Source organism: Zeugodacus cucurbitae, chromosome 6, assembly GCF_028554725.1.
Source record: "Zeugodacus cucurbitae isolate PBARC_wt_2022May chromosome 6, idZeuCucr1.2, whole genome shotgun sequence".
In the NCBI taxonomy this organism is placed as follows: domain Eukaryota; kingdom Metazoa; phylum Arthropoda; class Insecta; order Diptera; family Tephritidae; genus Zeugodacus; species Zeugodacus cucurbitae.
In genome coordinates this window covers 72,773,793-72,799,746 of record NC_071671.1, presented here as the reverse complement: position 1 = coordinate 72,799,746, position 25,954 = coordinate 72,773,793, and the positions used below count along the sequence as shown (strand labels likewise).

Sequence of the window (25,954 nt, the reverse complement as noted above, 5' to 3'; positions counted from 1 at the left end):
CATTGCTTCATAGTTCCGCTCTTTTTTAAAATGATATATTTATTTGTTTAAACTATACAATGTAAACTTTTTAACTACCTAATAAAGATAGGAAGGAAAATATAATTAATTTATGTTCAACTGTTAAATAGTTGTTACAATATGTGTACAGTGGTAACTCCCTATTTTTGACAGACAGAATGCACAATTGAAAGTTTGTGGTGAACAGATAGATGGCGTACAAATAAATTGTAAACTCAATGTAAATAATACTTCAATTGAAAGCGATATTATCAAAAAAAAAAGTAATGTTTTAGTATCTTACATATACATCAAACTTCATTATAATTTGAAATCAACGGCAGTAGAAAAATTAGAATGATCGTAATACCTTCTATTAAAATAGTGGGAACAAATTTGCAAACAACCATCTAATGCAGAGTACTTACTTTGTGGATCGTAAACGAACTTCAAATAAACAGGCGACACACACTGTCACAGTTACTTCTTCTTGCAGATATTCCAAAGACATTTCTTCTATATTATTGATAATAAATCTTATTAATATTATAGAACGGTATGTCGAAACCCGATGGACATGTTTTCACTGAGGCTGAAAAGGCGCGTATGGAGCGAAATCGAATAAAAGCTTTACATCTCAGACAAGCCAAACTAGTTGCATATCCTTATCGAAAAAAGTAAGTTTACAGATATTCAGGAGTGCAAATATGCATATCGAAAAATTCACAATTTTATGAAACTATACTATAGGAATGGAAATTCAAATACCGACCAAGATTCTGTAATAAAAGTACAAGGCACTAAATATATTGATAGCGGAGGTGGCTTTCTATTAGAACAACCCGTTATTAAATCAAAGGAATTGACAGGAACCATTGGAAATGAATGCGGAGGTTCCAGTACAGATATCATTAAAGTTTCCAATGATGCCATTAGCATACCAGTAAATTTCGAGGAGTGTCTTGAATGTGGTGATGCATTTGTGGAATCTTATCTATTCAGTAACTTTGGTGAAGCTGTCTGTGATAAATGTCGCGATCCTGATGGTCGGCACTCACTGATAACTCGTACCGAAGCCAAGGCTGAATATTTGTTGAAGGACTGCGATTTTGACAAACGTGAACCTCCTTTGCGATATATAAGCCGAAAGAACCCGCACAATGTTCGATGGGGAGAAATGAAGCTTTATCTTTTAATGCAAGTTGAAAAACGTGCAATGGAGGTTTGGGGTACCGAGGAGGAACTGAGCCGTCAACATGAACTGCGTGAAGAAAAACGTGAAGTAACTAAAGTGAAGAAATATAACAAACAAATGAAACATTTACGTATGGAAATACGAAGTAGTTTATTTACAAAGAAGACGAAATCTGTTCATCAACATGACTTCGGTCCCGATACGTACAATGAGAATGACGATAATTATACACACACCTGTAAAACGTGTTCCTACACAGAAACCTATGAAAAAATGTAATTTCTAGAATAATTTAATATATTTTTCATATAACAATCAATTTAAATATGCAGGACATTTTAAACCACAAGTATTTATTTCTTATATAAGCTCCCTTTGCTATTGATTTGCGTATAATTCGTTGTATAATAAAATTTAATATCTTCAAAAACAACTTTTATAATTGATTATTTTATTTATTGAAATTCATACATCAATAATTGTTGACATGAAAACATAAACAGTAATATGTTTGTTGTGTCGCTATTTCATGATTGTTCTTTTGTTATTGTTTCTTTTTGTTAGTGCAAGCGAGATTGGTGATTACGGAAAGCAATAATCGAAAAGTGGTATTGTAGCAGATGAGTAATCGATAAATGAGTTAATTTGGTAGACCTAAAGACAAGGGCGAAATCAGACGGCTGATAGAGGTATAATTCATATTTAGGTTACACCAAAATTAACTTTCTGTTTCTGTAATTCATTCACATTATTATTTTTTTGTTTTTTACAGATTCATGCATTTATTTTAAATTGATTGAAACTTAAAATAGGTAATTTTCATCGCAAATTGCTAACTTGTGTAAAGCTATATCTTTCCATCCCTACTGCTTTGTCATGCTTGGACATACACACACAGTGACACACTATTATTCACAAATGTCACATCTATTACTCACTTTTTGGTAGAGCGATTAATTTGTGCATTTTTCTACAGCTAATTTACTTGGTGAATTTTTGAGAATTAGTGAAGATTTTTTATATTTGATTTGTTAAAAAGGAAAAGTGTTTGTGGTGGTTAATAGAACAAATAAATTTAGATTATTTATTTGACCCAAAACGGAATAATTTAAAGGAATAAAATAGAGATTCTTGAATCCCGACAGAAGTAAATACAAACCTGAAACCTCGCAAGAAAGTTAGCAGGGATAAAGGGATGTCCAACTTATTCCAGTGTGAGCGCGCCTCAAAATTTGCGTTTTTTATAACATTTTGCATTATTGCCATATCAGACAAAATACTAATTTTTGGGCATTTAAATTAAAATACCCAACATTTATTATGGTTAAAAATTATTATATACTGAATGTTTAATATAAAATAACTTATTTCAGTTTCATTTAGTGATAAAATGGTATATTAAAATAGCCGGTTTTCGAAGTTTCAGTAATAAATATGGTCAATTATTAAGTGTCAACTGAAAATAAATCAATTTCTTTTATAATTTTCCATGAAAAATTAGTTTCTCGCTGCTGCAATTCAGAAAAATAACTTTTAAATTACGCGTTTTCATTTATATTTATTGTTTTAAGTTCTTATTAGTGATCTTGCAAGGCGGATAAAAATGTCTCCATCGATTTATTTTTTTTGCAACATTTCAATATGGCCTTTCCAGTTTCCCAATTGCGAAACGTCAAAACCTCCTCATCTCGACAAACTGTCAAAGTTTAGGTGGTTTTGACGTTTACAATTACGCTCTCACTTCCAGTGATATGAGAGTTGTACATCTCTTTATCTCTGAAAGTTAGTCTGTAATCTGAAAAAAACTGCATAGTGAAATGGAGCAAACACAAATTAGTGATGCCGAGAAAGTGCGAATTGTTTCCGACTTTATTATGCACGCACCACCTGGTGAATTCAATGAAGTCTTCACCGACGTTCGTCAATTGCTCAACAATGATGCGTTGTTAAAAGAAGGGGCTAGTCACGCCTTCGCACTTTACAACAAAGAACAATTAACTCCGGTGCACATTGAGGCTAGCGAATATAATGCAATTATATCGGAACATAATGATTTAGGTAAGTAGGAATCTGGAATCTGGAATCTATACTTATAATAAGATTTTTGAAGCACTACACACACTGCGGATAATATACAAATATACATGTATCAACACCCCTACTGAGATGTTGAGTCATAGTCAAATACAGTGGAACTTCCATAACTCGAACTTCTATAACTCATATACATATCTCCACAACTTTAACTTTTGAGTTGGCAATAACGTTTAGAAACCAAATTTCATACAAATTTTCTTCCATAACTCGAACTCTTGAATTGGCATTGAAAGGCAAAATCCATACAAATTTCCTTCCATAAATTGACCTTTTCGACCAGAGTATAATACAAAAACTACACTTATGGATTGCATAAATCATGTAACAAAGGTATGGGATACAGACGTTAAGAGCCAAACAATAGCAAACTGCAACCAACAAAATTACTCTATGCGAAGTAAATAAATAAAACTGTGTATAAATCTATATTTTCCAGCTTTTTGAAAAATTGTATGTTTTAATGAAAATTCTATAACTCGAAATCTCTCTAACTCGAAGTTTTTTTGTGGATTATGGTGATTCGAGTTAGAGAAGTTCCACTGTATTATATTTATTCATTACTCAACCTACATTGGCAGCATGCAGAATGTATTCGTTGATTAGACCTATGAAACAGTGTCTAAACAAAATGATGTCTGATATCTTGCATTCGATAATATTTATCAATGTTAATAAATTGTTTGAATATCATTTTTGGTTGAATGAAATTGACTATATTTAGTATAAATTAATTAAATTTCAGGTAATGGTCGTTTTTATGACCCGCGAACCAAACAATCTTTTAAGTTTGATCATCTACGTAAAGAAGCTAGTGATTACCAGGATATGGAACCAGATGCTACAGCTGAACCGTGGCGTGCAGCACTTGATTTAGAAACGATTAACTACACCAATAGTCATTATCGTAATGGTGTATGTCTAAGTATTTATTTTATCACTAACAAATAGTTAATGTATTTTTGCTTCATTAAAAGGTATCGTCGGTATTTGGGAAGACACAAGGGGGGCAAATAACTTTAACAGTTTGTATTGAAGATCATCAATTTCAACCAAAAAATTACTGGAATGGTCGATGGCGATCACAATGGAGTGTTACTTTGCAACCCGGCAACGGAAATGCAGAACTTAAAGGAGTGCTTAAATTGCAGGTTTGTTTGAAATATTTAAAATGTTAGACTAAAGTAACATGCATTCATACAAAATATTTATAAAAAATAATTACTTCTTTGTTTACACACTTTCCGACTTAAAGGTTCATTATTATGAAGACGGCAATGTGCAACTTGTTTCAACCAAGGAGTTTCGGGAATCAGTGGTTGTGTCTAATGAGCAACAAGTTGCAAAGGAAGTTATACGTTTGATTGAGGAAGCTGAAAATGAATATCAATTAGCAATTTCTGAAAACTACCAAACAATGTCTGATACTACCTTCAAAGCGATGCGTCGTCTTCTACCAATCACTAGAACAAAAATTGATTGGGGAAAAATTGTAACGTATAGTATTGGTAAAGAATTAAAAACGCAATAAAAATCGGTAGATACTAAGGAATTCTTGTGAAGACAATTTTGGTAGGAATATTAACAAAAAATATTTTATTTCGGATCGTCCTACTAGTCTTCCCATACTTTCATAACTGATTCAAATTCAACAAATTTGTCAAGTTTAGCTGGCCCAAAAATTCAACTGAATAAATCTGAGTTTTAAAATTACAGAAACTCCCAATATGATTAATCACATTAATTACATCGATTTGGATTCGAGTTTAAGTGAAAAGTAAATTCAAAATGGAATTTAACAATTTTTTATTAAAACAAACACTTGCTTTATACAGTACACAAGAGTTCATTATATTAATACATACATATAATGGTGACTATAATTACAAATTTATCATAAGGTATCTATTTCAGAGAAATTTACCAACTATTGTCGCCTTTGTCGTTTGATGCGGTATATGAGTAAAATAATGTATTAAAAGATACTAAATTAGATAAAAAAAAAAAAAGTTTTAATAAAGTTAGTCCACAACATACAAATTTAATCATCTACGCGGCATTCATATATAAATATACAAGCATAAATATGTAAAAGTTGGTCGTTTTCATATTTCAAATTTTGGTCAGTGAAAACAAATCAAAGTAACTATGCAATGTATGTGAAAATTTTACCCAATAAAATATTATTGCCCTTTATAACAAAAATTTGCAGATGTATGAAGTTAATTTTAAAATTAACGTATTATAAGTTTCGGAGGACAAATCGTTGATTCTACATGTATTTCAAAAAGATAAACATGAAAATTTTACTAATAAGAAAAAAACGATGTAAATATTTAGTTTAATTTAATAATTTGTTACATTTTGTCAAAAACAAATGACTTTTATTGAAAGTGACTATTTTCATTTATATTTTGAATATACTACATATTATACACACAGGTTAAAAATATAATCGTCGTATTTTAACTTGTCACTGCTTATTACATTCGACCGAAATTTTACAAAAAATCTTTATGACTTTTTATGTGTTAACACCTTACGTGTTAATGTGATGAAACAGATTTGTTTCGCTGATTAATTGCACAATTTCATAAGTTACTTTCATTGTTCGTTGGTTGTTGTTTTCATAGTTTCTAATTTTTTTATTAGGAAACGTTTATCAGGTTGGGAGCGCAACTCTAATTCCAAGCGATCAATAAACCATCCAGATTCAGTCGTTCGTGTCGCCCAAAAATACATTTTTCCTAAAAAAAGTTTTATTTCCGTCGTCATATTTTTTTTCAATTTAAAGTGAATACCTTTATCCTTAAAACCTTTTACATTAATCATAAAATGGGCATTTTGACCATCAGAAAAATTGTTGCTATCACTTAAGTCGAAGCCAAGTTCTTTAATCGGTTCACCAAGTAAGCTGGAAGCGCCTAAAATATATCCTTATGATTTTACATATATTATACGAAATATTAGCTAGAGTACATACCCTTGTGCTGTCTTAAGGTTTTTAACGCTAACTTGAAATATTCTGAATTCCTAATGCGATCCTCAATTTTATAACGCATGTACATTACACCCGTAATGGATGCAAAGGCTCCATACACAGCAATTTTTCCGAGTGTTTTATTGGAGGGGAATCGCATGGTTGGAATATAAATGTATTATTTTACGGCGTTGTTTTTTTACAAATGTTTATACCTCGGAATCAGCTGTAATCACGAGTTGCCAATATATTTCATAAGTAAACACTTTAATATGTCTGATTATGAGTTGTAAAATGTATTAAACACTAGCCGTCCATGAAACGCCATTTAAATAATTATTTACTTTTGGGGAATGAAACTTTAAAAATCAGTAATCGCGACATTTGGATGTGAATTTTCTTTGTTAAAAAAAAAAACAATAATAATCTGAACTGGTAACACTGTATTTAATAACCAGCTGATACATATTTAAGGTTATACAATTCCAACTGGCTAGGTACCATCACTGGTGTTATTATTACTATTAGTTAGTATTGTAACTAATATATTTAAAATTTGACAATGAATGTTAATATGTTTACAAAATGTTTACACATTTTTCGTCAAAAGTGGATCACACAAGCAATAACGCGTTCATATGCGAAACCAGCACCTGGTGGGTAACAAACATACGTCTTCTGCTTTCTTATTTTGTATTAAATAATGCAATATTTTAGCTGCAATTGGAGGCAAAAAGAAGAAATTAGGAAAACTTGGTCCAGTAATAGAAAAAAAAGAAATTCCAGTTGAATCTGATACTAATAAACTAGTTAATTATGTCTGTGGAAGCAACATCTTAAAAGCCGGTCAGGACATAAAGGTAGGTGCAAATAATATTTGAGTATACATAATTATTGATTGTTGTTATTAGCTTAAACCAGATTCGGAATACCCTGACTGGTTGTGGTCTATAAATGTTGAGCGTATTATACCTGTAGAAGAAATGGACCCGGAAACAAAACAATATTGGCGACGTCTTCGGAAGCAGGGACTACGACGAAACAATCAACTAAGCAAATTGAAAAAATTTTAGTTTCTTACGTGTATTTCTATCGCATTAGTTATACAAGTTGAACAGATTAAAACTTACTAGTATTTGGATAACTAACGCACCCTTGTTTATTATTGAGTTCAGCTGTGCAGTACCTCAACGATTCTATACTTAGCATGTATATAAAAGATATGATCAAGAATCACCGCATAAGGCTAATACAAACGAATATGATCACAATGCCAGAAAATATAACGATTTGTTAACAAAATTGTTTTTTTTTTTAATATTTTTTATATGGAAGTAATTAGAATTAAAATATACACCTACCAACATACGTCTGTACCAATATTATTAGGTGGTGTCTCTTGGAAGTGAAAATTAGAGATGACTTTTTGAAGTTCCTCTTGTCGTAAAAAAAACAGCATGATTTCAAATTATATAATTTGCGACAATCCCGTTACTAAATAGTATAGATAAAAACAAACCTGGTAATATAATAATTACAGCAAAGCATAAACTCGATTTGCATTTTTTCTTGAAAAATTTGGCTTGGTGCTAGTTTATTAAAATAACGTTTAATTCATTTCGTTTTTAAAACTAATTCTAGTGTAATATTTTACCATTATCGACTAATGGGAATTATTTATAACGCAATATATATTATAAATACATTTAAATTCTTTAAGTGTATATACTTAAAATATCATTTAGGAATTAACTTAACTATAAATAATAAACCGCAGATTTTATAATGCAAATTTTTAAAACTGTTTATATTTCATATATATATATATATATATACATATATCATTTTGTTTATGCAAAACTTAGTTTTCCTTCTTTCATTTGTCACCTCTTAACGAAATTCATATGTATATTTGTAATTTGGTAAGTTGCTTTTTTTTCAAAGTACACATCGAAACTTTTATCGCAGGCAGACAATTCGTTGGAATGTAGGTTACACGATTTAATATTTTCTCAAAAACGTTGCACCACACCCCAAATTTTAAGAATTTTAGATGGCAATATACGCCCTAAACTAATATTTATTATGTTGTGCCAGTAGCTGCATATCTGTAAGGTATTTGATAATGTGCACTTTCGCTTCGGCCTTCTGTCGCACCCCTAGAGTATTTAGCATATCGGTTACCACCATACCAAACGACTGATCCTCAGCGCTAACTGCTTGAGTCATTGAATTTTGAAATATTTTAATTGTATTTAACATATTATCGTGATTGTCCTCCTCCGTACGTTCACGTTTTAGTGCTGGTTCATAAAAATATGGTTTTGGGTCCTTGGCGGCGGCGGTTAATTGAGTGTCGCCTGTAACTGTAATTTCTAAACGTGAACCTAGGTGTATAGTATAATGTTGAACTTATGTTGACTGAATTATTCCAATTTTATTTTGTTTGATACCTACCATGTGGATGTGCTAGAGCTTGCGTGGATGTTGTAGCGGTGCCATTAAACGGTTGTGCAAATACATCCACGACGGCTTGTTGCTGTGGTTGTTGTTGTTGCTGTTGATTTGGATCAACCTGTGCAACCTGATTGGTGGTCTGTTGTACATTATTACATTTGCCTAAGAGAGATTCTCGATACTGTCTGTCAAATTATTAAGCATTATTAGACACATAAACCTTATTTGAAAAGCAATCAACACGTGCACTTACCTTATGGAATCCACAAGAAATTGCATTTGTTTGAAATAACGCCAGCGCGATTCCTGACACAGTTTCATCTCGCGTGCAAATTTGTCACGTAAACTCTTCCAACGCTTCGTACATTTTTGTTCTGCAAAATATATTTTTATTGAAGTATGTTATTATTTCAATATTATTTGTTTGGATCCACATATATAAACTGTCACACTCCTTAAGAAATATATCATTAATACAAGCACTATATTTACTGGTACCTCTTGGTATGGGATGATACCAATTTTCTTAAAACTTCTCGGATCAGGCTTGTTCAATGTGACAAGGACATCTTGTTAATGAGGTACACTTATTGTTAAAAAAAAAAGAAAAAAAAAAACTGAGCCAAAAGTGTAGTAACAACGGATGCAATAGCAAAACCAGGAACGAGATGGAATAACAAAAAAAATTGCCACTTGTTAACAAAAACGCAGTGTGTACTTGATAAGCTGCTGATAAAGACGTCGCCGCAGATTGAAGATTAAATAGACGAGCGTCGTTGCTGTGCTGCTTTTTAGTTGCCCCCACAGTCGGCTGCACTGCGTTAACATGTGAAACTCTCAACGTTTTTGTTAATATAGTCGTTTCATTCACTCTCAAATATATTTATACTTTGACTAAAACGCGCGTATTACCCGCAGCGTAAGAGTCAGCAGACTCACTACTGAGCTACAAAGTACAGCAACGCCAGCAGTACGCAACAGCGACATTCGCATCGCAGGAGAAATGCGGTTTACTTCACCTATTTCACCGTAAATCGGACATTAGCAGCAGCCATTAATTCACACAGCGAACTAAATACCACATTCGTGCATACAGATATTCACTGATATTATGTTTGTGAGTGAACGCACCTTTTTATTTCAACTTATCACCATTCTGACTGAACTCATAAATGTGGGAATAGTTTTTGAACACAGTTCGTTTAATTTTTTCAACCACAAATCTACGGTCGTCCAGTATAATTTTTTCGCTGACAAATAAAAACTATGTCACATTCATTTTTACGCATGAATAACTAATAGGAGAATTAACATATGTATGTATGTTCAAACATGTACATATTTACCAGGTACTCCAAGTAGTTCTGCAATCTGTTTCCAAGTTTGCGCCTTCCTTACAAAGTGTTTGTAATTGTAATGTGACCGGTCGTATATAACAGGATTTTGCTTTACTGCCTCAATAAGATTGAGATCGAATTGAGTCTCCAAGTTAGCATCCATTTTTTCCATTTTCGGTGTAAATTTGCAAATTTACAATTCAAGTTACCGCTAATTGCACACTTGCACGTTTATTTTTCTGCTTCTGTCCACAGAGACGCCCACCGAATTCTGCCAATGATTTATGCACTTGGATTTTGCACAAAAATAAATCTTTTTAATTTCTATCAAAGCCGACAGTCGCTGCTAACCGTCATTCGTTTGTTTGTTGTTTTTTCTATTAAAGCAGAGAAATTTCTTCTGTAGATGTTTGTATAACCACTCGAATTTCCGAACTGCGAAGCGACGCAAGCGACATGAAAAACTACTGCGGACAGAGATAGCCGATGCCATTGACGATAGCCGAAAAGTCAGCGAAAGCCTCGACTTCGGCTTTCTGATGCGCAGCGCTGTAGCAGAGATGCCACAGAATCGGTGTGGGCAGCATTAGCTTAACTCTACCAGATCTTTAAATATATTACATTATTTATTTTTCTCAAATTTAGAGGTAGCACTTATGTATTAATTTAATATTTGGTGTATTTCAAACATTGGCCAGATCGGAAAATATACAGATATATGTATAATATACTTAAAATTATAAATATTGGTATATACGCAGCAAATAGCTTAAACTATCGGATTTTGTGGAAAATTGGCAATGCGATTACTTTGTGTCAACATGAGGCCTTTTTCTATGTTGGCGTAATTTATTTGTTTTGTTGTCATCAAAGCTGTCATTAACAGTTGGATAGAAGCAGAGAAGTGAATATTATTTTAGTTCTTTGTTGTATTTAAATATTTGGCTGTAATCGAAGATGGATATTTTATAGATATCTTCGAGAACCTAATAGTATTATTGACTTCAATTTATAAAGGATAACGAACAGTGAAGTGGGTAGAAAACAGTAATTGCTAACATAAGCTAAATAAATTAATGGATATGTGAACTTATCTCACATGATAAAATGTACACAAACAATGTTTTGAGATATTTTATAAATATTTATCTGCCAACGAAGCATATGTTTGATTTTTAAAGTAGTGTGTGAATTATTTTGGATAATACCCATACATATAGTATAAATGTTGGAAAATTTTATTTAGTTTCCGCTTTAGGTTTGTGTACCAAATGAGATAAGCCAAACAAGTACACACATTAGACATACGTACATATGTATAAGAAAGTATTGTGGACTTTTAAGCTTAGAAGATATTAATAATTTATGTGATGCACAAAATTTTTAAAAATATATTCTTTTCAACAGATAAAGCGGCCAATTAAAGGAAATATTGTAGCCAACATTTTTTATGCACCAACACCGGTATAGTAAAAATAGCAATATGTTCGATATTCCCCTGGGTGTCTGGGCTGCACAAAAGCTAAGTATGATGTGCTGTCCACGCTTACAATTGCGTAAAGATTTCATGTGAGTCATTGAAATAATATTTGAATTTATTAAATAAAATTTGTATCTATAGCTTTAAGGGATCTACCATCATTCTGACCTATTTGGCATATGCTGCTTATCATATGTCCAGAAAACCAATATCTGTGGTAAAATCAGTATTACATGAAAACTGCACAAATCCAAGAAATACCACTGATAATGACTGTGGCTATCCACCTTTTGGTCAGTATGAAATTTTTAGTTTTACAAATTTGTTTCAATTGTGAATTTTCGTTTATTGTAGATGTTCCTGATGCATCCACATTGTTTGGCTCATTAGACTCCGCATTTCTCGTTACATATGCCATATCGATGTTTCTTTCCGGCATAGTTGCAGAAAGAGTATCACTCCGTTATTATCTAAGCCTGGGCATGCTATTTTCTGGACTATTCACTCTGCTTTTTGGCGCTGCCAAATCATGGAATATACATAGTATGTGGTATTTCGTCCTTGTTCAGGTATTGGGTGGGATAGTTCAAACAACCGGTTGGCCAGGCGTAGTGACACTGATGGCACGTTGGTTTGGCAGGTCGAAACGTGGCCTTATTTTTGGTATTTGGAATAGTCACACATCAGTTGGTAACATACTCGGTACTTTGATAGCTGCACACTTTGTTGAAAGTAATTGGATGTTATCATTCGCTGTGCCCGGCGCCATTATGGCCGGTTTGGGCTTTGTAATGTTTTTATTTATTGTCGATGATCCAGAAATTGTTGGATTACCTTCAACTCGAACACACTTGCCAGTGAATGATAGTAATGCATACGATGATGAAGAAAGTATACCAAATGCAGCTAGTTTTGAAGCGGTAAGCGGTTTAAATATATTTATTATTTAAAAGAAATTGAATAGCTATTCTTAAAATAGAAATATGTATTAATGTAAATATTGAACATAGAAAATATGCATATGAATATAAATTTTAAATATGTGTTTAAAACATGAAACTGGCATTGTTAAAAAAATAATTTGACTAAACAATTAATTGTTTTGATTTCTTTTATCACAGAACCGTGGTATTCATGGCTATACAGACGATTATACAGTAAGTAAATGTTTTATTTCATATTTACAGATATTGAATTCAATATTTAAAAAAAAATTAATTTGCTAAGTATACGAAATTTTGAGTCTTTCTATTTAGGCATATTTTGGTAGACTGAATGTCTTTGTTTGTCTCATATTTAGGAAATAAGTCATCGTGCATCTGAGCGTACACCAATATTAGCACGCAGTAGATCACAGCCAATTGCTCAAACTGAACGCAATGCAGTTGGTATACTTCAGGCTCTATCGATTCCCGGTGTTGTGGAGTTTTCATTATGCTTATTCTTCGCCAAACTTGTCAGTTATACGTTCCTCTATTGGCTTCCATTATACATACAGTCTTCCAGTAAGTATTGCCGTTGGTTATATAAAAATGTAATATCATATAATATACACACACACACAGCTACATTAAGTCCTAGCGTTGCTGCTGACCTCTCTACACTCTTCGATATTGGCGGAATATTTGGCGCTATCGCAGCGGGAACAGTATCTGACTATTCGGGTATGCCAGCTACGACTTGCCTTGTTTTGCTAATATGCGCGGCTCCACTGGTACACATATATTACAATAGTTACAAAGAATTGTAGTAAATTAACTTTTCTGATTTTAATTAATTTAGTTGTTTATGTATGTGCACTTTGGTGGATTATCGATAGCCATCAATATTATATTGCTCCTGCTGGCTGGATTTATGGTAAATGGTCCATATGCCCTTATCACGACATTTGTTAGTGCAGAACTGGGGCAACATCAGTCGCTGTCTCATAATTCCAAGGCCTTAGCTACAGTGACGGCCATAATCGATGGCACCGGATCAATTGGTTTGAATGAAATATGTGAAATTTGGAATAAAATAGTTTCTTATGAAAAAAACAAACATTTTAGGAGCGGCTGTGGGTCCCTTCATTGCGGGTTTAGTGTCACAAAGCGGTTGGGAGAACGTTTTCAACATGCTCATTTGCGCCGATATATTGGCTATGGTGATAGTATCACGTCAGGTAGTTAAAGAGCTCCTTAGGCTACGTCGTAGAAGCCGTATACGTATAGAATAGAGCCTTGAACAATGCAGAATTCAAATTAACTATATATATAAAATAATATTTATCCACATATCGGTGATATTTTATTTTTATTAAACACTTTTACGAAATACGACCAATAAATCTCAGATGACATAAATAAGGTAATATATAAAATTTATTTAAATTGGATTTTAGAGTTATCCGTTTTAGTTCCGTTCAAGTGATTTTATTAAAGACTAGCAGACCAAACAACATTTTCAAAGTTTCAAAAGTTATAAGTTTTTACATAATTATACACACTCTTCCATACATATATATGTACTTCCCGTTTCTTGGGTGGATTCATTATAAAAAAGTAAAATGAGGAAAATTCGAACATGCTGCACACGCTCCGTACTCGACTCGCAAGCGTGTACTTAGAAGATTTTGAAATTTTGTTCAGCAAGAAGCTGTGAGCGCTCGTTACTAGACTCTCTGGCATGCGATTGCGATGCGAAGAGAATGACTTGCTAGACGATTTTCAGTTTCAGATTAAGATTCTCCATCACGGAGTCTATTTCCAGAAAGTTAAGATTCTGGCAAAAAATATAGCCTATGTTACTCGGGGTGAATGTAGTTTTCCAATGGTGAAAGAATTTTTGAAATCGGCACAAATATACATACAAATCTTTCATCTTTATAATAGTTGTATGGATTAATAAAAATTGCATCTTCATATAATTATGTATGCATATGCAATGTTACGCCTATGTAGTAATAATTATTTTGATAATTGTAAGCAGAGTGTAATTATACGATTAAGTAATTTTTATTATTTGTATGAAAATAAAAGCAAAGCAATTTGAAACTAATTGTTATGGTCGGCTTATACATAAGTTCATCATGTCATAGATATTCAAAATGTCTTAATACAATGTCATAAGTTGCATAATAATTATTTCAAAGCTTCTATTTAAAAGACAAAATTGAAGGGATTTCCACATACATACGAGTATAAATATATAAAAGATAAGTAAGGAAGGGTTAAGTTCGGGTGTAACCGAACATTTTATACTCTCGCAATTTATTTATTTAACTTTATTTATATTATATAATACACAATTTGACCCACCTATTCGTCACCGAGGTCCTCGTGTTCGATATATGGGGCCTTAAAAACTTATGGTCCGACTTCGGCGATTTTTAGAATGGGGCTGCCATACTATTAACATAGTATTTGTGCAGATTTCTGTACCGATATCTTCACTAATACTTACTTTATATATTGTAAAGTAAACGATTCAGATTGACTTCAAAGTTCTGGTATATAGGAAGTAGGCGTGGTTGTGAAGCGATTTGGCCTATTTTCACAACATATCATTGGGATGTATGGAAACTATTACAAACCAAGTTTCATTGAAATCGGTCGAGTAGTTCCTGAGATATGGTTTTTGACCCATAAGTGGGCGACGCCACGCGCATTTTCCATTTTGTAAAAAAATCTGAGTGCAGCTTTCATCTGCCATTGCTTATGTGAAATTTAGTGTTTCTGACGTTTTTCCTTAGCGAGTTAACCCACTTTTAGTAATTTTCATAGGAGGTGGACGTGGTTATTATCCGATTTCTTTCATTTTTGGACTGTATTAGGAAGTGGCTAAAAAAAACGACTGCAGAAAGTTTGGTTTATATAGCTCTATTGGTTTGCGAGATATGTACAAAAAACTTAGTAGGGGGCGGGGCCACGCCCACTTCCCCAAAAATATTACATCCAAATATGCCCCTTCCTAGTGCGATACTTCATACCAAATTTTATTTCCATAGCTTTATTTATGGCTTAGTTATGGCACTTTATGTGTTTTCGTTTTCGCCATGTTGTGGGCGTGGCAGTGGACCGATTTTGCTCATTTTCGAAAGCAACCTTCCTATGGTGCCAAGAAATAAGTGTACCAAGTTTCACCAAGATATCTTAATTTTTACTTAAGTTACAGCTTGCACAGACGGACGGACGGACAGACAGACAGACAGACATTCGGATTTGAACTCCACTCTTCACCCTGATCACTTTGGTATATATAACCCTATATCTAACTCGTTTAGTTTTGGGTGTTACAAACAACCGTTATGTGAACAAAACTATAATACTCTCTTCAGCAACATTTGTTGCGAGAGTATAAAAATTGTTAGTTTATATTTTCTTCTGTTATAGTTTTATTAATCCAGCCTAAAATTTGCTTACAATATTAATTAAATTAAATTATATTACAATATTAAGTAAACTTTAACAGTGGATATTTAATGTAAAGCTCAAATAATATGTATATACATGCATACATAAGTATTTTTGAAATGTTTATGTAAGCTTTTCTTCGAGTTCTTAACTAAATTAACATGTGCCTCTCTTTAAATTGCAAGTTTATCCCCTAATATTTTAATACATAATTCACCGTCCGAAAAACAATTGTTCTCCAGCACAATGTTCCATTGATTATAATCGTCTAAATCGCACTCGGAAGGCACATCATCGACACCTTTTGTGAAAATCCAACCTCGTTCGACACGTATTGAATCTTTTGTATTAATCCGTATTGTAAGAACAAGTGAGCCATAATTTTCATTGAAGTATGTAATATCTGTTTTTCGTCTTATGTCGCTAACAATTACAATTTCAGCGTGCACATGTAACATTGCAGATCGGCAGAAATATCCGTAGTCCTTGATACGCACAGAATCACTCCACTCAATCATATCTTTACGATAATTTTCCTTGTACGGACCATCACTCAGCAACTCCTCCAAGTTGAGATTAAGGCGTTTTGCCCACTCTGTTTTTATAGGCTCTGAGATTCGAACTATTTGACATCGGTCACCAAGTATATTTTTCAGTGTGCTCGAAATATAATCTTTTCCCGACTTTCTTTTTCCACTAATAAGTAGAATTTTCTTCACACCATCCATTTTGCTGTAAGTGCTGGACTTAAATGCTTCTACAATGCTTCATCTATGTATGTATATATGTTGCTGTAGTGTATCTATGTATGTCAAAGCGATATTTACTTTTCACAAATAAGCATATGTGCTTTGTTTTTTAATATATGCGCATTGGAGTATGTACAAATATATTCAAGATAGATATTTCATTCCTTTGTATTAACTTCTTTTTTATTCCCAATGTAAGAATTTAAAATTTTAAAATTCTGAACTCTGACTTTTAATCTGTATCATATTCAAACAATATCTTTTTTATTTAAAAATGACTTTGTAGCTGGTAACAATTGTACAATCAAACTGAAACTCTAAGACATTTTAGAACTCATTGTCTAGAATACAAAAGTATTGTGTCATGTATGTTTTGAATCATACATTAAAGAGGAACACTTAATAACATAAATCATTGTTTTCATTTCATTAATAAAACCAAACTCACAAAACAATAACAAAATACGAAGGTGAAAGTGACAACAGAGAATGTAAAATATATTTTTACATTCTCTGGTGAAAGTGACAAACTTAAATGTTGCGTTGCCAATTATGTAAAATATATCGCACTAATGTTATCGAACCATTGATGTGGAATTTGAGTAAATATATATGTCATCATACATTGCCATTATATTAATTAATTATTTTATAAAGAGGTATGAGAATATTTTTATTAGCTATTAAACTATTTCAATTGACATCCATAAGTTCTTTAAATAAGTATAAATATATGGCGGTGATTTAAACTTATAGATTGAAATCAATTGTATGGCATCACCACCACTGCGCTGCGACGAATTGCTAGACTGAAATTTTCGCTGCCTTTTCGGCCATCGTCATCGTCATCGTCTACCTCTGTCCGCAGTCGTCGTTTGAAGTCGTTTGCTACGCATTGGCGTAGCTTCGCAGTTTGTAGTGTCGTATAGTTACACAAATAGCAAATGTCTACTACCTAGAATAAAAAAGTAGCTCTGCTTCAATTGGAAAAAATTTCACTGCATGCAGCGACTGTTGACTGCGATAAATTTAGAGATTTTTGTGCGAAATCCAAGAGCAAAATTCGTTGACTGAGTTCTGTGGACGTCTCGGTGGGCAGAGGCAGAGCAATAAACGTGCTGGTTTAATTAAGAGATAAACTCAAAATTTATTCATTTGAACTATAAGCATATTAAAAGAAATGGATAAATTGGATACTAATTTGGAACAACAATTTGATCTGAATCTTATTGAAGCGGTCAAAATGAATCCGGTAATATACGACCGTTCCCACTACAATTACAAGCACTTTGTAAGGAAGGCGCAAACATGGAAGCAAATCGCCGAATCACTTGGAGTGCCTGGTAAGTTTTTCCAGTCCCACTAATAGTCTTATAAGTATGTTGTTCGCAGATATAGGGCATTTAGATACATTTTACTTATCTATAAACCTTCATTATACATACATATGTATGTATATCCGATGACTGTCATATTGGTCAGCTCAAACTTCGAAATCATACATATGAGAAAGATTAATACACGCCATTTTTAATTTTACCTTATATCCACGACTAAGTTTTTATGCAAATGAATTAAATAAAAAAAAGTTTGTAGGAGGAGGAACATTGCAGTGAACCCCATTTAATTTTTCACAGTGAGCATTATATTCGACAGTGAAGTGTTAAAATTAAAATAGAACCACACATCGCACATTGGCTGGGTGGCCAACGGGCACTAGGCTTTTATTTTAGATTGTTTTTGTCAGTTATTGACGACAGAGACGCCTGCGGTAACAACTGCAGCGGGCTCGTTTTCATTGCTTTCATGTATCTACATAGTTTCCATCGTCCCTCGACTTTCGTCAACGTTGACGGTTTCAAACCAATTTCGAAGGTGCTGATGTCGTCGTTGCTGACTGCTTGCGTTTGCTGTACTTTGTAGCTCTGTTGTTTGCTTATGCTTCGAGTGTGACGGGTGTTTTAATACAAGAGCCTTTGGGTGAGTGAGATAGTTGTATGATGCCTAATATGTTGCGATAGTAAGCGCAGTGCAGCATTTGTGTAGCGACGCTTGCCAACGTCAATAAGGCAATGCAAAGTGAGGTCGCAAGCTACAAAGCAGCAGCACTGCAAAGCCAGACAGTGGCAGCAACAATTTTGTGTACATTTTTTGCGTTCGCAACGTTTTGCCTTTATCTCATCTCGATTTCACTCGGTTGCCTTGTCTGGGATTGCATTTGCGCTGCTTTTTATGTTCTCTGGTTCAGTCGCTGTTTCCCATTTCGCAGCAGCGCATATTCTCCATTTCCATCTGTTAGACCTGTTTCAGACGTGTCAACTCCTATTGCGGCAATTCTTAGTTTTTTCGAGAGGGGGTGCGACGAAGAGAGGAGAATCGCGCCTTTCATAGACATGTTCGGTGTATTTGTTTACATATCACAATTTCATTGAGCAAATCCATGATGACATTTTATCGTCAACAATGATTGAATAGTCTTAATAATAAAAATGTCCCTTTACTAATCATTATACATATATCCAAGTAAATGTTTATCTGAAATTTATAAAAAATTGATTGTCTTCCTTATTAAAGAACAAAAATGTACGAAACGTTGGAAGAGTTTACGTGACAAATTTGCACGTGAAATGAAATTGTGCCAGGAATCGCGCTGGCGTTACTTCAAACAAATGCAATTCTTAGTGGATTCCATAAGGTAAATTTTATTGTTTTCTTATTAGTATCGAAATTAATTTACTGTTTCCTTATTTTGTAGACAATATCGTGAATCACTGTTGGGTAAATGTAATACCGTGCAACAGAATACGAATCAAGTAGCCCAAGTTGACCCGAACCAGCAGCAGCAACAACAACCGCAGCAACAAGCTGTTGTTGATATATTTGCACAACCTTTTAACAGTAGTGCTACAACTTCGGCACAGGCAATCGCACATCCGCATGGTAAGTTAAACTTATTTACTTGCATAAATTAAAATTTCAATGGATGTCTTAAAATATGAAAAAATTGGATTAACAGTCTACTTTAGTTTAGTTGCTTATAAGAACTTTTGTATTTTGAATTGGAATATTGTTTTATATCACACTATACACTCAAGTTCACGTTTAGAAATTGCAGTTACAGGCGACACACAATTAGCCGCAACTGGTAAGGATCAGAAACCATACTTTTATGAACCGCCTCTGAAGCGTGAACGTGCAGAAGATGATAATCATGATAATATGCTGAACACAATTAAGATTTTCCAAAATTCGATGTCGCAAGCGGTTAGTGCTGAGGATCAGTCGTTTGGTATGGTTGTCACCGATATGCTTAACACTTTGGGTGTTCGACAAAAGGCCGAAGCTAAGGTGCACATCATTAAATATCTTACGGACATGCAATTGCTGGCACAGCATAATAAATATTGATATAATACCGCATTACAATCAACACATTAAATGTGTGTGTGTGGGTGCGTATAAACTGTAGTTTTTGTAATAGTCATTTTATGTACCAATTAATACAAAAGAGAATTAGGGTAAAATATAGTTGCGATTTGTAAGCAACTAAGTATCGAAAAAGGAACTAGAAATATGGAGGTTATTATTTTTATTTTATTGAAATGCTATAAAACTAAATTTAATTTAATATTAATATAACATGCGGTTAAAATCGTTTAATAAATATTGAAACAATCAATATGCTTTAAAACATTTTTTTTCTATTTAAATGAGTTTAAACTTAGTACTTCCAGTAAATTATTCATAAAAACATAAATTAATGTACATATGTATAACATAACAAACGTGTTTTTTAATATACTTATTTGCGTATAAACTAATCACTTAGGAAAAGGTTCAGTCACGCCTATGAATACATTACTTTGATGTATTGATTCGCATTGGCTGAAGTTATTATCAAGACATTATCTTCATGTTGTTTTTAGAAATGTTTATTTATATTTAATTCCTCGATTTCATTTTTGTTGTTTCGATCAATAGATATATTTTCTAAAAAGAAAAACAATGAGCTAAATGTGAAATAGCTAAACTACATATTAAAGGATAGATATACAGTGGAACTTCTCTAACTCGAATCACCAGAATCCACAAAAAACTTCGAGTTAGAGAGACTTCGAGTTATAGAATTTTCCTTAAAACATACATACATACATAGTTTTTCTAAAAGCTGTAAAATATAGATTTAAACCCAGCATTATTTATTTACTTCTCATAAAGTTTTATGTGCACACGTTAAAACATATATTCTGTAATTTTGTTTGTTGCACTTTGCTATTTTTTGGCTCTTGACTTCTGTATGTATACCATGTTTTTGTTAAATGATTTATGCAATCTACAAGTGTAATATCATATATTTTGTTCGCCTCTATATGATAGAGGGAATCTTTTAAAATTCTGCCGCGATAGTAAAATTAATTTTTTTTTTATTATTTGTATGAAATTTGACTTATAATGCCAATTCAATAGTTAGAGTTATGGAGATCTTCGAGTTATAGAAGTTTGAGTTATGGAAGTTCCACTGTGTTATAATTTTCAAATGAAAAAATTAATATATTGTAGAATTTAATTTTATACATACACATATGTATGTATATACTAGCAGACCCGGCCACACGTTTTTATGGCTAAGGTATACATTAAATTAGTAAATTTTTCAATATAGTGAATATAGCCGGTAAATTTTAAAACGATTGATATGCATACATTGCAAATTTAAAAGTTGGCTCAATCCTGGCTTCGGTGCCGATATTGATTACTTTCTTCACAGTCAGTATTGTTCTATTGCAAAGTCGAGATTGATTTATGTTACGCAGCATGATGACAACTCACAATACTTTTAATTTAGTTCAGGCAATTTTAAATAGTCTGTGGGATAATTGATTACGTCAGTCTGGTTTGTAGCTGTGTCAACTCTCCTTTGTTTTTTACCACCAATATAGAAAATTCAACTCAGCCATCTATGGTTATTATACCTTGGCTTCGGGTCAGGAAAAACACACGATGAATAAGCTCCTCTTTCGAGTCCATGAAGTGAAAGAAATCTGTTGGAAATGTTATTAATTCGTCGATGTAATTGGCGATTCTTTATGTGCCGCCACATACTTATATGGGTAAAATTGTGTGTTAGCTTAATAAAATTACATCAATAAAATGTTCGGTTGCACCCGAACTTAGCCTTTCTTTACTTGTTACAAATTGTTTTGGACTATCGACACATCCTTGTATAATTGAACAATGACAAAAATATTTAAAAAAGCAACAATGACAACCTTCAAAATATTAATATTTTTGTTGTCAACTCAAATAAAATTTTCTTATTATTATCTTCCTTGCAATTTTTCCACATTTACTTACTTTCCAATCCGTTCCTGGCCGTTCCTTCCACAAATATTTCAAGACTAAAATTAGCCAGATCGGTTTGGCCGTTTTCGCTTTTTGCGAAACTAACGAACATCAATTCATTTTTATATCTAATCTTTAGACTTTTTAAGTCCATTTTTTTAATTTTTTTTCTCTGTAAGAACCATCCTTGTACTTCAAGGAATATTCTAACAAAAAGACTTATGCGCTTAGCAACACATTTAGCGATTCATTTTTATATTATAGATATGTATTTTGAATGGTCTTTTTACAAATATTGAACTTTTAACGAACATTGAAAGAAGTAACTGATCCTTGCATTTTGCAAATGACTTTTTATGCATTCACGAGAGCAATCTACAGAAACTTATATTAATGTTTGGTTTGGAGAAATAGAATTTTTAATGCTTAATAAGGTAAGTTGAAATATAAAAAAAGAGTATACCTTTAAACATTCAAAATCTGTTAGACAGAGATTGACGGTTAACTGAAGCAAACTCGCCAGAAAAGAGATTTATATTCTATAAGACTCCTATGATCCACCGATGTCCAACTTGATATAGTTAAAGAAAAATTATTTACAAATGTTATTACAGATTACTTGATAAAATTAGGAGTCGTTCACATCATAGAACAATCCCTTCAGCAAAGAATAAAATAAAAAATGGAGCTGGCAACCCTATATTAAATTATTTTCACTGCTTCTGCCAAACATTTGTCAAAAGCATATGTAATCTTATGGAATAAATATAGAAAATAATAAAGAAGGAAAATATCAAAATATTAACTTCGCTAATAGTTCAATGAAAATTTGATTGTTTTAAATAGAAGTAAATGGTGACTCCAAGGTATTTAAGCGAATGATTATTGCGTCCTTTCAATTAAAATATGAAAATACGCTTCACGTATGGTAGAAAAATAATCAATCTTCCTGTAAATGTATAAATATTTGGATAAAAGTCAAGAATGATAGATTTTAGGAAAAATATTAATTAGTTTTAATATTCAGGATAATAAAATCAGTCGAAAGAGTGTGCCATAAAATCCAATGTTCAAGAGTTACACAAAAGTTGGAATTTCTGCAAAAGGCGCTTCAACAGCAGCGACCTTAAATCCGGTAAGGTCGTAATATATTATGAACTATCAGATTATAACAACTTTTAGTGATATTTTCGAGTTACTATTGTTGGTAATATTGTCTATTTATATCATAGTTCCAAATATTAATGAAACGTCTTATATTATTTCAGCGTGAACATTTATTTGTCCTCATCATAATGCGTTTAAACTTAAAGAGTTTCCTTTTCGCACTCATTGCATTTGTAGTATTTACCGGAGTTGTGCTATATTATTTTTTTCCGGATTTTTTATTTCCTCATCATTTGGTACAAAGCTGGGATCACAGAAATATTCACGATACTTATGATTCCAACATAATAAGCAGTGAGTTAAAATCAATAGCCGCTCCACTACAGAATATTGAATGCTGGATTAATCAAGAGTATTCGATACCGTGCAAGCATAGCACTGAAAACCACGAAGTTTACGTGCCATTTTCATTTCTGCGGAGCTATTTTGACATAAATGGTGCAATAGTAACAGTCACGAGCAGTAGTATAAATGATAATAACAACAATGAAGGAGATGGTGTGGTATCCCGATTTGCATGGTCGCATAGTAACGCAAAAGTGAATGTACCCAAAGGAAAATACAATACACGTGGACGCTTCGCCTACTTTGAGAACTACAATGTGGAGGTAAATTTAACGATTTAAATGTATAGTATTTTTTTACAATATGTTTATATATTTATATTTATAGGTGCGAGACCGTGTCAAATGTATAAGTGCAGCCGAAGGAGTGCCAATAAGTACGCAATGGGAGAAACGTGGATATTTTTATCCCACTCAAATTGCACAGTTCGCTTTGGCACATTATAGTAAACATTTAGCTGAACCACCAGCAAAAAATAGGGTATTAATTTGATTATATACATACATATATAAGATATATATATATATATATATATACATATATATGAAAAAGCATATTTTTGTAGATAACTAATATAGATGTTTTGTTTATGCTTTTCCTTTACTTAGATGCTCGAAGATGCTGATATTTACAAAGCAAGTTGGCATACGCCGAAATCCAGTAATATTTCACGCATTTGGCATCCAAAATTTAACACATCCGTTATACAATACGAAACAGCAATTGGTTATGACAGCGCAGTGAATATGGAGGTTACTGAAGCAATTGAGTTAGTACTAAGCGTTGATCTACTATTGGTCACCAATAGCAGTAGTCTTATGGTAATGTTGCAATCTCGTGAGACCAAACAAAATTACACATTGCACTATATACCCGCGGATTTGAGACTAAGTACTCAGGAGCATAATATATACTACGGCATGGGTACTAGTTCTGTGAATAGATGGCGTCATATAACGCGAGACCTTTTAATTGACGTACAGAAAGGTTTAATAAACGGTATGGAAAAGAAACTTCAACCCAAAATACGTCGCAGTGATTTGCGTGTAACGTCGCTTGCGTTTCTGGGTGTTGGATTTTTCGACAACATTACGCTTTCAACATACGATCATATGACTCATTTTTACGATGCAGCAGAATGGTTTATACATAATCAGGATTTAAAAAGTGGTGGGTGGCCCAACCCTGTAAAACGTAGTCTAAATGGCTTCACCGAACTTAAAGCTGGCTGGCTTTCGGCTATGGGCCAAGGGCATGCTATTTCCGTGCTTGCAAGAGCCTATTATCATTCCGGTGGTGATAAGCGGTATTTGAAATCAGCGGCACTTGGACTGAAACCTTTCAGAGTTAACTCAAATGAGGGCGGGGTACTAGCGCAGTTTATGGAAAAGTATTATTGGCAAGTGAAATGAAAATACAATTGATGTGGTTTTCTAAATTGTAAAAGCAAAATAAGTTATATATAATATATAATTATATTTTATATTCCACAGGTACGAAGAATATCCAACCACACCTCCTTCGTTTGTACTTAATGGTTTTATTTACGCTCTATTGGGATTATATGATCTAAATTCGACAGCACCTACAAACATTGGACTTGAAGCTGGTCAACTTTTCAATCAAGGGATGTTGTCATTGAAAAAAATGTTACTACTTTACGACACGGGTTCTGGGACCAGTTATGATTTGCGGCATTTAAGTTTAGGTAATTTTCCAACATTTATATAAACAAAGAAATCTTCGCAAATTGACTGATTTTCTGTTGCTGCAAATTTTAACAGGTACCGCACCAAATTTAGCCCGAGACGACTATCATGCAACGCATGTGAGTCAATTACTGTTATTAACTACAATCGACAGTGATCCCATTTTAATGGAAACTGCAGAGCGATGGAAGGGTTATATGTTTGGCAAACGCGCCAAGCACAATTGATGACGTAACAAACGTCGCAAAAAAAATCTCAGTCTTTGGAATAACTGAAACCCCGAGTGATATTAAATTTAAACGAAATTAAGTTTTCTTTTCCTTAAATAATTTTATAAACATAGTATTTGATACAAATTGTAGAATCTACATTTAGTATAGATTTGCAATTGATTTTTGTATTTGCCTTGCCAACCTATGAAAAAACGTTTAGTATACTTTCCGTTTTACGTTTTACACACCAATTTTTTCTATATACTTACATTTTTGCTTGCTGTAAATTACATGTATAACACAAATGTTACATTTAGATTTATGCAGCTAACTTCGTTAATTTGTACAAACTGAATAATTAGGGAAGTATGTATTTTTTTACTTTTGTAATTGTTCATAATGGTCAGACGATTAGGTTTGTGTGGTTGTAACATTCTCAAAATTAATAAATACACATTGTTATACTGTTAAAACTCGACGACTCAGTAATGGGAT

General features: G+C 32.9%; 10 protein-coding genes and 1 long non-coding RNA gene across 24 annotated transcripts in view; 6 read left to right on the top strand and 5 right to left on the bottom strand.

The window, feature by feature from the left end:
• Nucleotides 1-2,682, bottom strand: part of LOC105221396 (cyclin-Q) — a 61,774-nt gene extending 59,092 nt beyond the window's left edge. The window contains exon 1 of the mRNA XM_054233171.1: nucleotides 2,671-2,682. The gene's annotated coding sequence lies outside the window, so the exon portion shown is untranslated. The remainder of the gene's footprint in view (nucleotides 1-2,670) is intronic.
• Nucleotides 144-2,317, top strand: Xpac_1 (DNA repair protein complementing XP-A cells homolog). Of its 4 annotated transcripts, none has more exons than XM_011198348.3 (4): nucleotides 144-241; nucleotides 553-677; nucleotides 751-1,884; nucleotides 1,968-2,317. In XM_011198348.3, the coding sequence occupies exons 2-3, from the start codon at nucleotides 559-561 to the stop codon at nucleotides 1,472-1,474; spliced, it is 843 nt and encodes a 280-aa protein (XP_011196650.1). In that variant the 5' UTR covers nucleotides 144-241; nucleotides 553-558; the 3' UTR covers nucleotides 1,475-1,884; nucleotides 1,968-2,317. The 4 variants fall into 4 exon arrangements, with proteins under 4 accessions (XP_011196650.1, XP_011196649.1, XP_011196648.1 ...); XM_011198347.3 differs by lacking the exon at nucleotides 144-241 and adding an exon at nucleotides 266-284; XM_011198346.3 differs by lacking the exon at nucleotides 144-241 and adding an exon at nucleotides 296-479.
• Nucleotides 2,152-5,494, top strand: LOC105221389 (F-actin-capping protein subunit alpha). Of its 2 annotated transcripts, XM_054233170.1 has the most exons (5): nucleotides 2,152-2,377; nucleotides 2,983-3,253; nucleotides 4,035-4,204; nucleotides 4,267-4,440; nucleotides 4,545-5,494. In XM_054233170.1, exons 2-5 carry the CDS (start codon nucleotides 3,013-3,015, stop codon nucleotides 4,818-4,820), a joined length of 861 nt encoding a protein of 286 aa, XP_054089145.1. In that variant the 5' UTR covers nucleotides 2,152-2,377; nucleotides 2,983-3,012; the 3' UTR covers nucleotides 4,821-5,494. The 2 variants fall into 2 exon arrangements, with proteins under 2 accessions (XP_054089145.1, XP_011196647.1); XM_011198345.3 differs by lacking the exon at nucleotides 2,152-2,377 and having other exon boundaries at nucleotides 2,975-3,253.
• A 124-nt stretch (nucleotides 5,495-5,618) lies between these two features.
• LOC105221388 (uncharacterized) lies at nucleotides 5,619-6,613 on the bottom strand. The gene is made up of 3 exons (XM_011198343.3): nucleotides 6,273-6,613; nucleotides 6,091-6,213; nucleotides 5,619-6,036 (listed from the first exon to the last, which is right to left on the bottom strand). The coding sequence occupies exons 1-3, from the start codon at nucleotides 6,427-6,429 to the stop codon at nucleotides 5,894-5,896; spliced, it is 423 nt and encodes a 140-aa protein (XP_011196645.1). The 5' UTR covers nucleotides 6,430-6,613; the 3' UTR covers nucleotides 5,619-5,893.
• A 97-nt stretch (nucleotides 6,614-6,710) lies between these two features.
• LOC105221385 (39S ribosomal protein L54, mitochondrial) lies at nucleotides 6,711-7,417 on the top strand. The gene is made up of 3 exons (XM_011198337.3): nucleotides 6,711-6,925; nucleotides 6,987-7,129; nucleotides 7,181-7,417. The coding sequence occupies exons 1-3, from the start codon at nucleotides 6,832-6,834 to the stop codon at nucleotides 7,340-7,342; spliced, it is 399 nt and encodes a 132-aa protein (XP_011196639.1). The 5' UTR covers nucleotides 6,711-6,831; the 3' UTR covers nucleotides 7,343-7,417.
• A 581-nt stretch (nucleotides 7,418-7,998) lies between these two features.
• LOC105221386 (transcription factor Adf-1) lies at nucleotides 7,999-10,613 on the bottom strand. 2 transcript variants are annotated; one of them, XM_011198339.3, is made up of 4 exons: nucleotides 10,073-10,613; nucleotides 8,980-9,100; nucleotides 8,727-8,911; nucleotides 7,999-8,644 (listed from the first exon to the last, which is right to left on the bottom strand). In XM_011198339.3, exons 1-4 carry the CDS (start codon nucleotides 10,233-10,235, stop codon nucleotides 8,343-8,345), a joined length of 771 nt encoding a protein of 256 aa, XP_011196641.1. In that variant the 5' UTR covers nucleotides 10,236-10,613; the 3' UTR covers nucleotides 7,999-8,342. The 2 variants fall into 2 exon arrangements, with proteins under 2 accessions (XP_011196641.1, XP_011196640.1); XM_011198338.3 differs by having other exon boundaries at nucleotides 7,999-8,656; nucleotides 10,073-10,601.
• Nucleotides 10,614-10,811: 198 nt separating this feature from the next.
• On the top strand, nucleotides 10,812-13,893 carry LOC105221387 (glucose-6-phosphate exchanger SLC37A2). 3 transcript variants are annotated; one of them, XM_011198341.3, is made up of 9 exons: nucleotides 10,812-10,967; nucleotides 11,471-11,632; nucleotides 11,685-11,836; nucleotides 11,898-12,463; nucleotides 12,665-12,700; nucleotides 12,844-13,048; nucleotides 13,109-13,257; nucleotides 13,326-13,527; nucleotides 13,592-13,893. In XM_011198341.3, the coding sequence occupies exons 2-9, from the start codon at nucleotides 11,514-11,516 to the stop codon at nucleotides 13,756-13,758; spliced, it is 1,596 nt and encodes a 531-aa protein (XP_011196643.1). In that variant the 5' UTR covers nucleotides 10,812-10,967; nucleotides 11,471-11,513; the 3' UTR covers nucleotides 13,759-13,893. The 3 variants fall into 3 exon arrangements, with proteins under 3 accessions (XP_011196643.1, XP_011196642.1, XP_054089141.1); XM_011198340.3 differs by having other exon boundaries at nucleotides 10,926-11,096; XM_054233166.1 differs by lacking the exon at nucleotides 10,812-10,967 and adding an exon at nucleotides 11,303-11,321.
• Nucleotides 13,894-15,357: 1,464 nt separating this feature from the next.
• LOC105221384 (phosphomevalonate kinase) lies at nucleotides 15,358-17,182 on the bottom strand. Its single transcript, XM_011198336.3, has one exon. It carries the CDS (start codon nucleotides 16,660-16,662, stop codon nucleotides 16,108-16,110), a length of 555 nt encoding a protein of 184 aa, XP_011196638.1. The 5' UTR covers nucleotides 16,663-17,182; the 3' UTR covers nucleotides 15,358-16,107.
• Nucleotides 17,183-17,482: 300 nt separating this feature from the next.
• On the top strand, nucleotides 17,483-20,374 carry LOC105221383 (transcription factor Adf-1). 2 transcript variants are annotated; one of them, XM_011198334.3, is made up of 4 exons: nucleotides 17,483-18,026; nucleotides 19,258-19,378; nucleotides 19,439-19,623; nucleotides 19,799-20,374. In XM_011198334.3, exons 1-4 carry the CDS (start codon nucleotides 17,864-17,866, stop codon nucleotides 20,089-20,091), a joined length of 762 nt encoding a protein of 253 aa, XP_011196636.1. In that variant the 5' UTR covers nucleotides 17,483-17,863; the 3' UTR covers nucleotides 20,092-20,374. The 2 variants fall into 2 exon arrangements, with proteins under 2 accessions (XP_011196636.1, XP_011196635.1); XM_011198333.3 differs by having other exon boundaries at nucleotides 17,485-18,026; nucleotides 19,790-20,374.
• LOC128922498 (uncharacterized) lies at nucleotides 20,122-22,628 on the bottom strand. Of its 3 annotated transcripts, none has more exons than XR_008471718.1 (3): nucleotides 22,490-22,628; nucleotides 21,388-21,725; nucleotides 20,122-20,673 (listed from the first exon to the last, which is right to left on the bottom strand). It is a non-coding gene; the product is annotated as an uncharacterized LOC128922498 (long non-coding RNA). The 3 variants fall into 3 exon arrangements; XR_008471717.1 differs by lacking the exon at nucleotides 22,490-22,628 and adding an exon at nucleotides 22,039-22,476; XR_008471716.1 differs by lacking the exon at nucleotides 22,490-22,628 and having other exon boundaries at nucleotides 21,388-22,012.
• Nucleotides 22,629-22,752: 124 nt separating this feature from the next.
• LOC105221381 (D-glucuronyl C5-epimerase B) lies at nucleotides 22,753-25,862 on the top strand. Of its 4 annotated transcripts, XM_011198331.3 has the most exons (7): nucleotides 22,754-22,892; nucleotides 23,054-23,161; nucleotides 23,295-23,801; nucleotides 23,866-24,018; nucleotides 24,147-24,937; nucleotides 25,032-25,246; nucleotides 25,323-25,862. In XM_011198331.3, exons 2-7 carry the CDS (start codon nucleotides 23,093-23,095, stop codon nucleotides 25,472-25,474), a joined length of 1,887 nt encoding a protein of 628 aa, XP_011196633.1. In that variant the 5' UTR covers nucleotides 22,754-22,892; nucleotides 23,054-23,092; the 3' UTR covers nucleotides 25,475-25,862. The 4 variants fall into 4 exon arrangements, with proteins under 4 accessions (XP_028902152.1, XP_011196633.1, XP_011196632.1 ...); XM_029046319.2 differs by lacking the exon at nucleotides 23,054-23,161 and having other exon boundaries at nucleotides 22,753-22,892; XM_011198330.3 differs by having other exon boundaries at nucleotides 22,818-23,161.
• The last annotated feature ends 92 nt before the right edge of the window (nucleotides 25,863-25,954 follow it).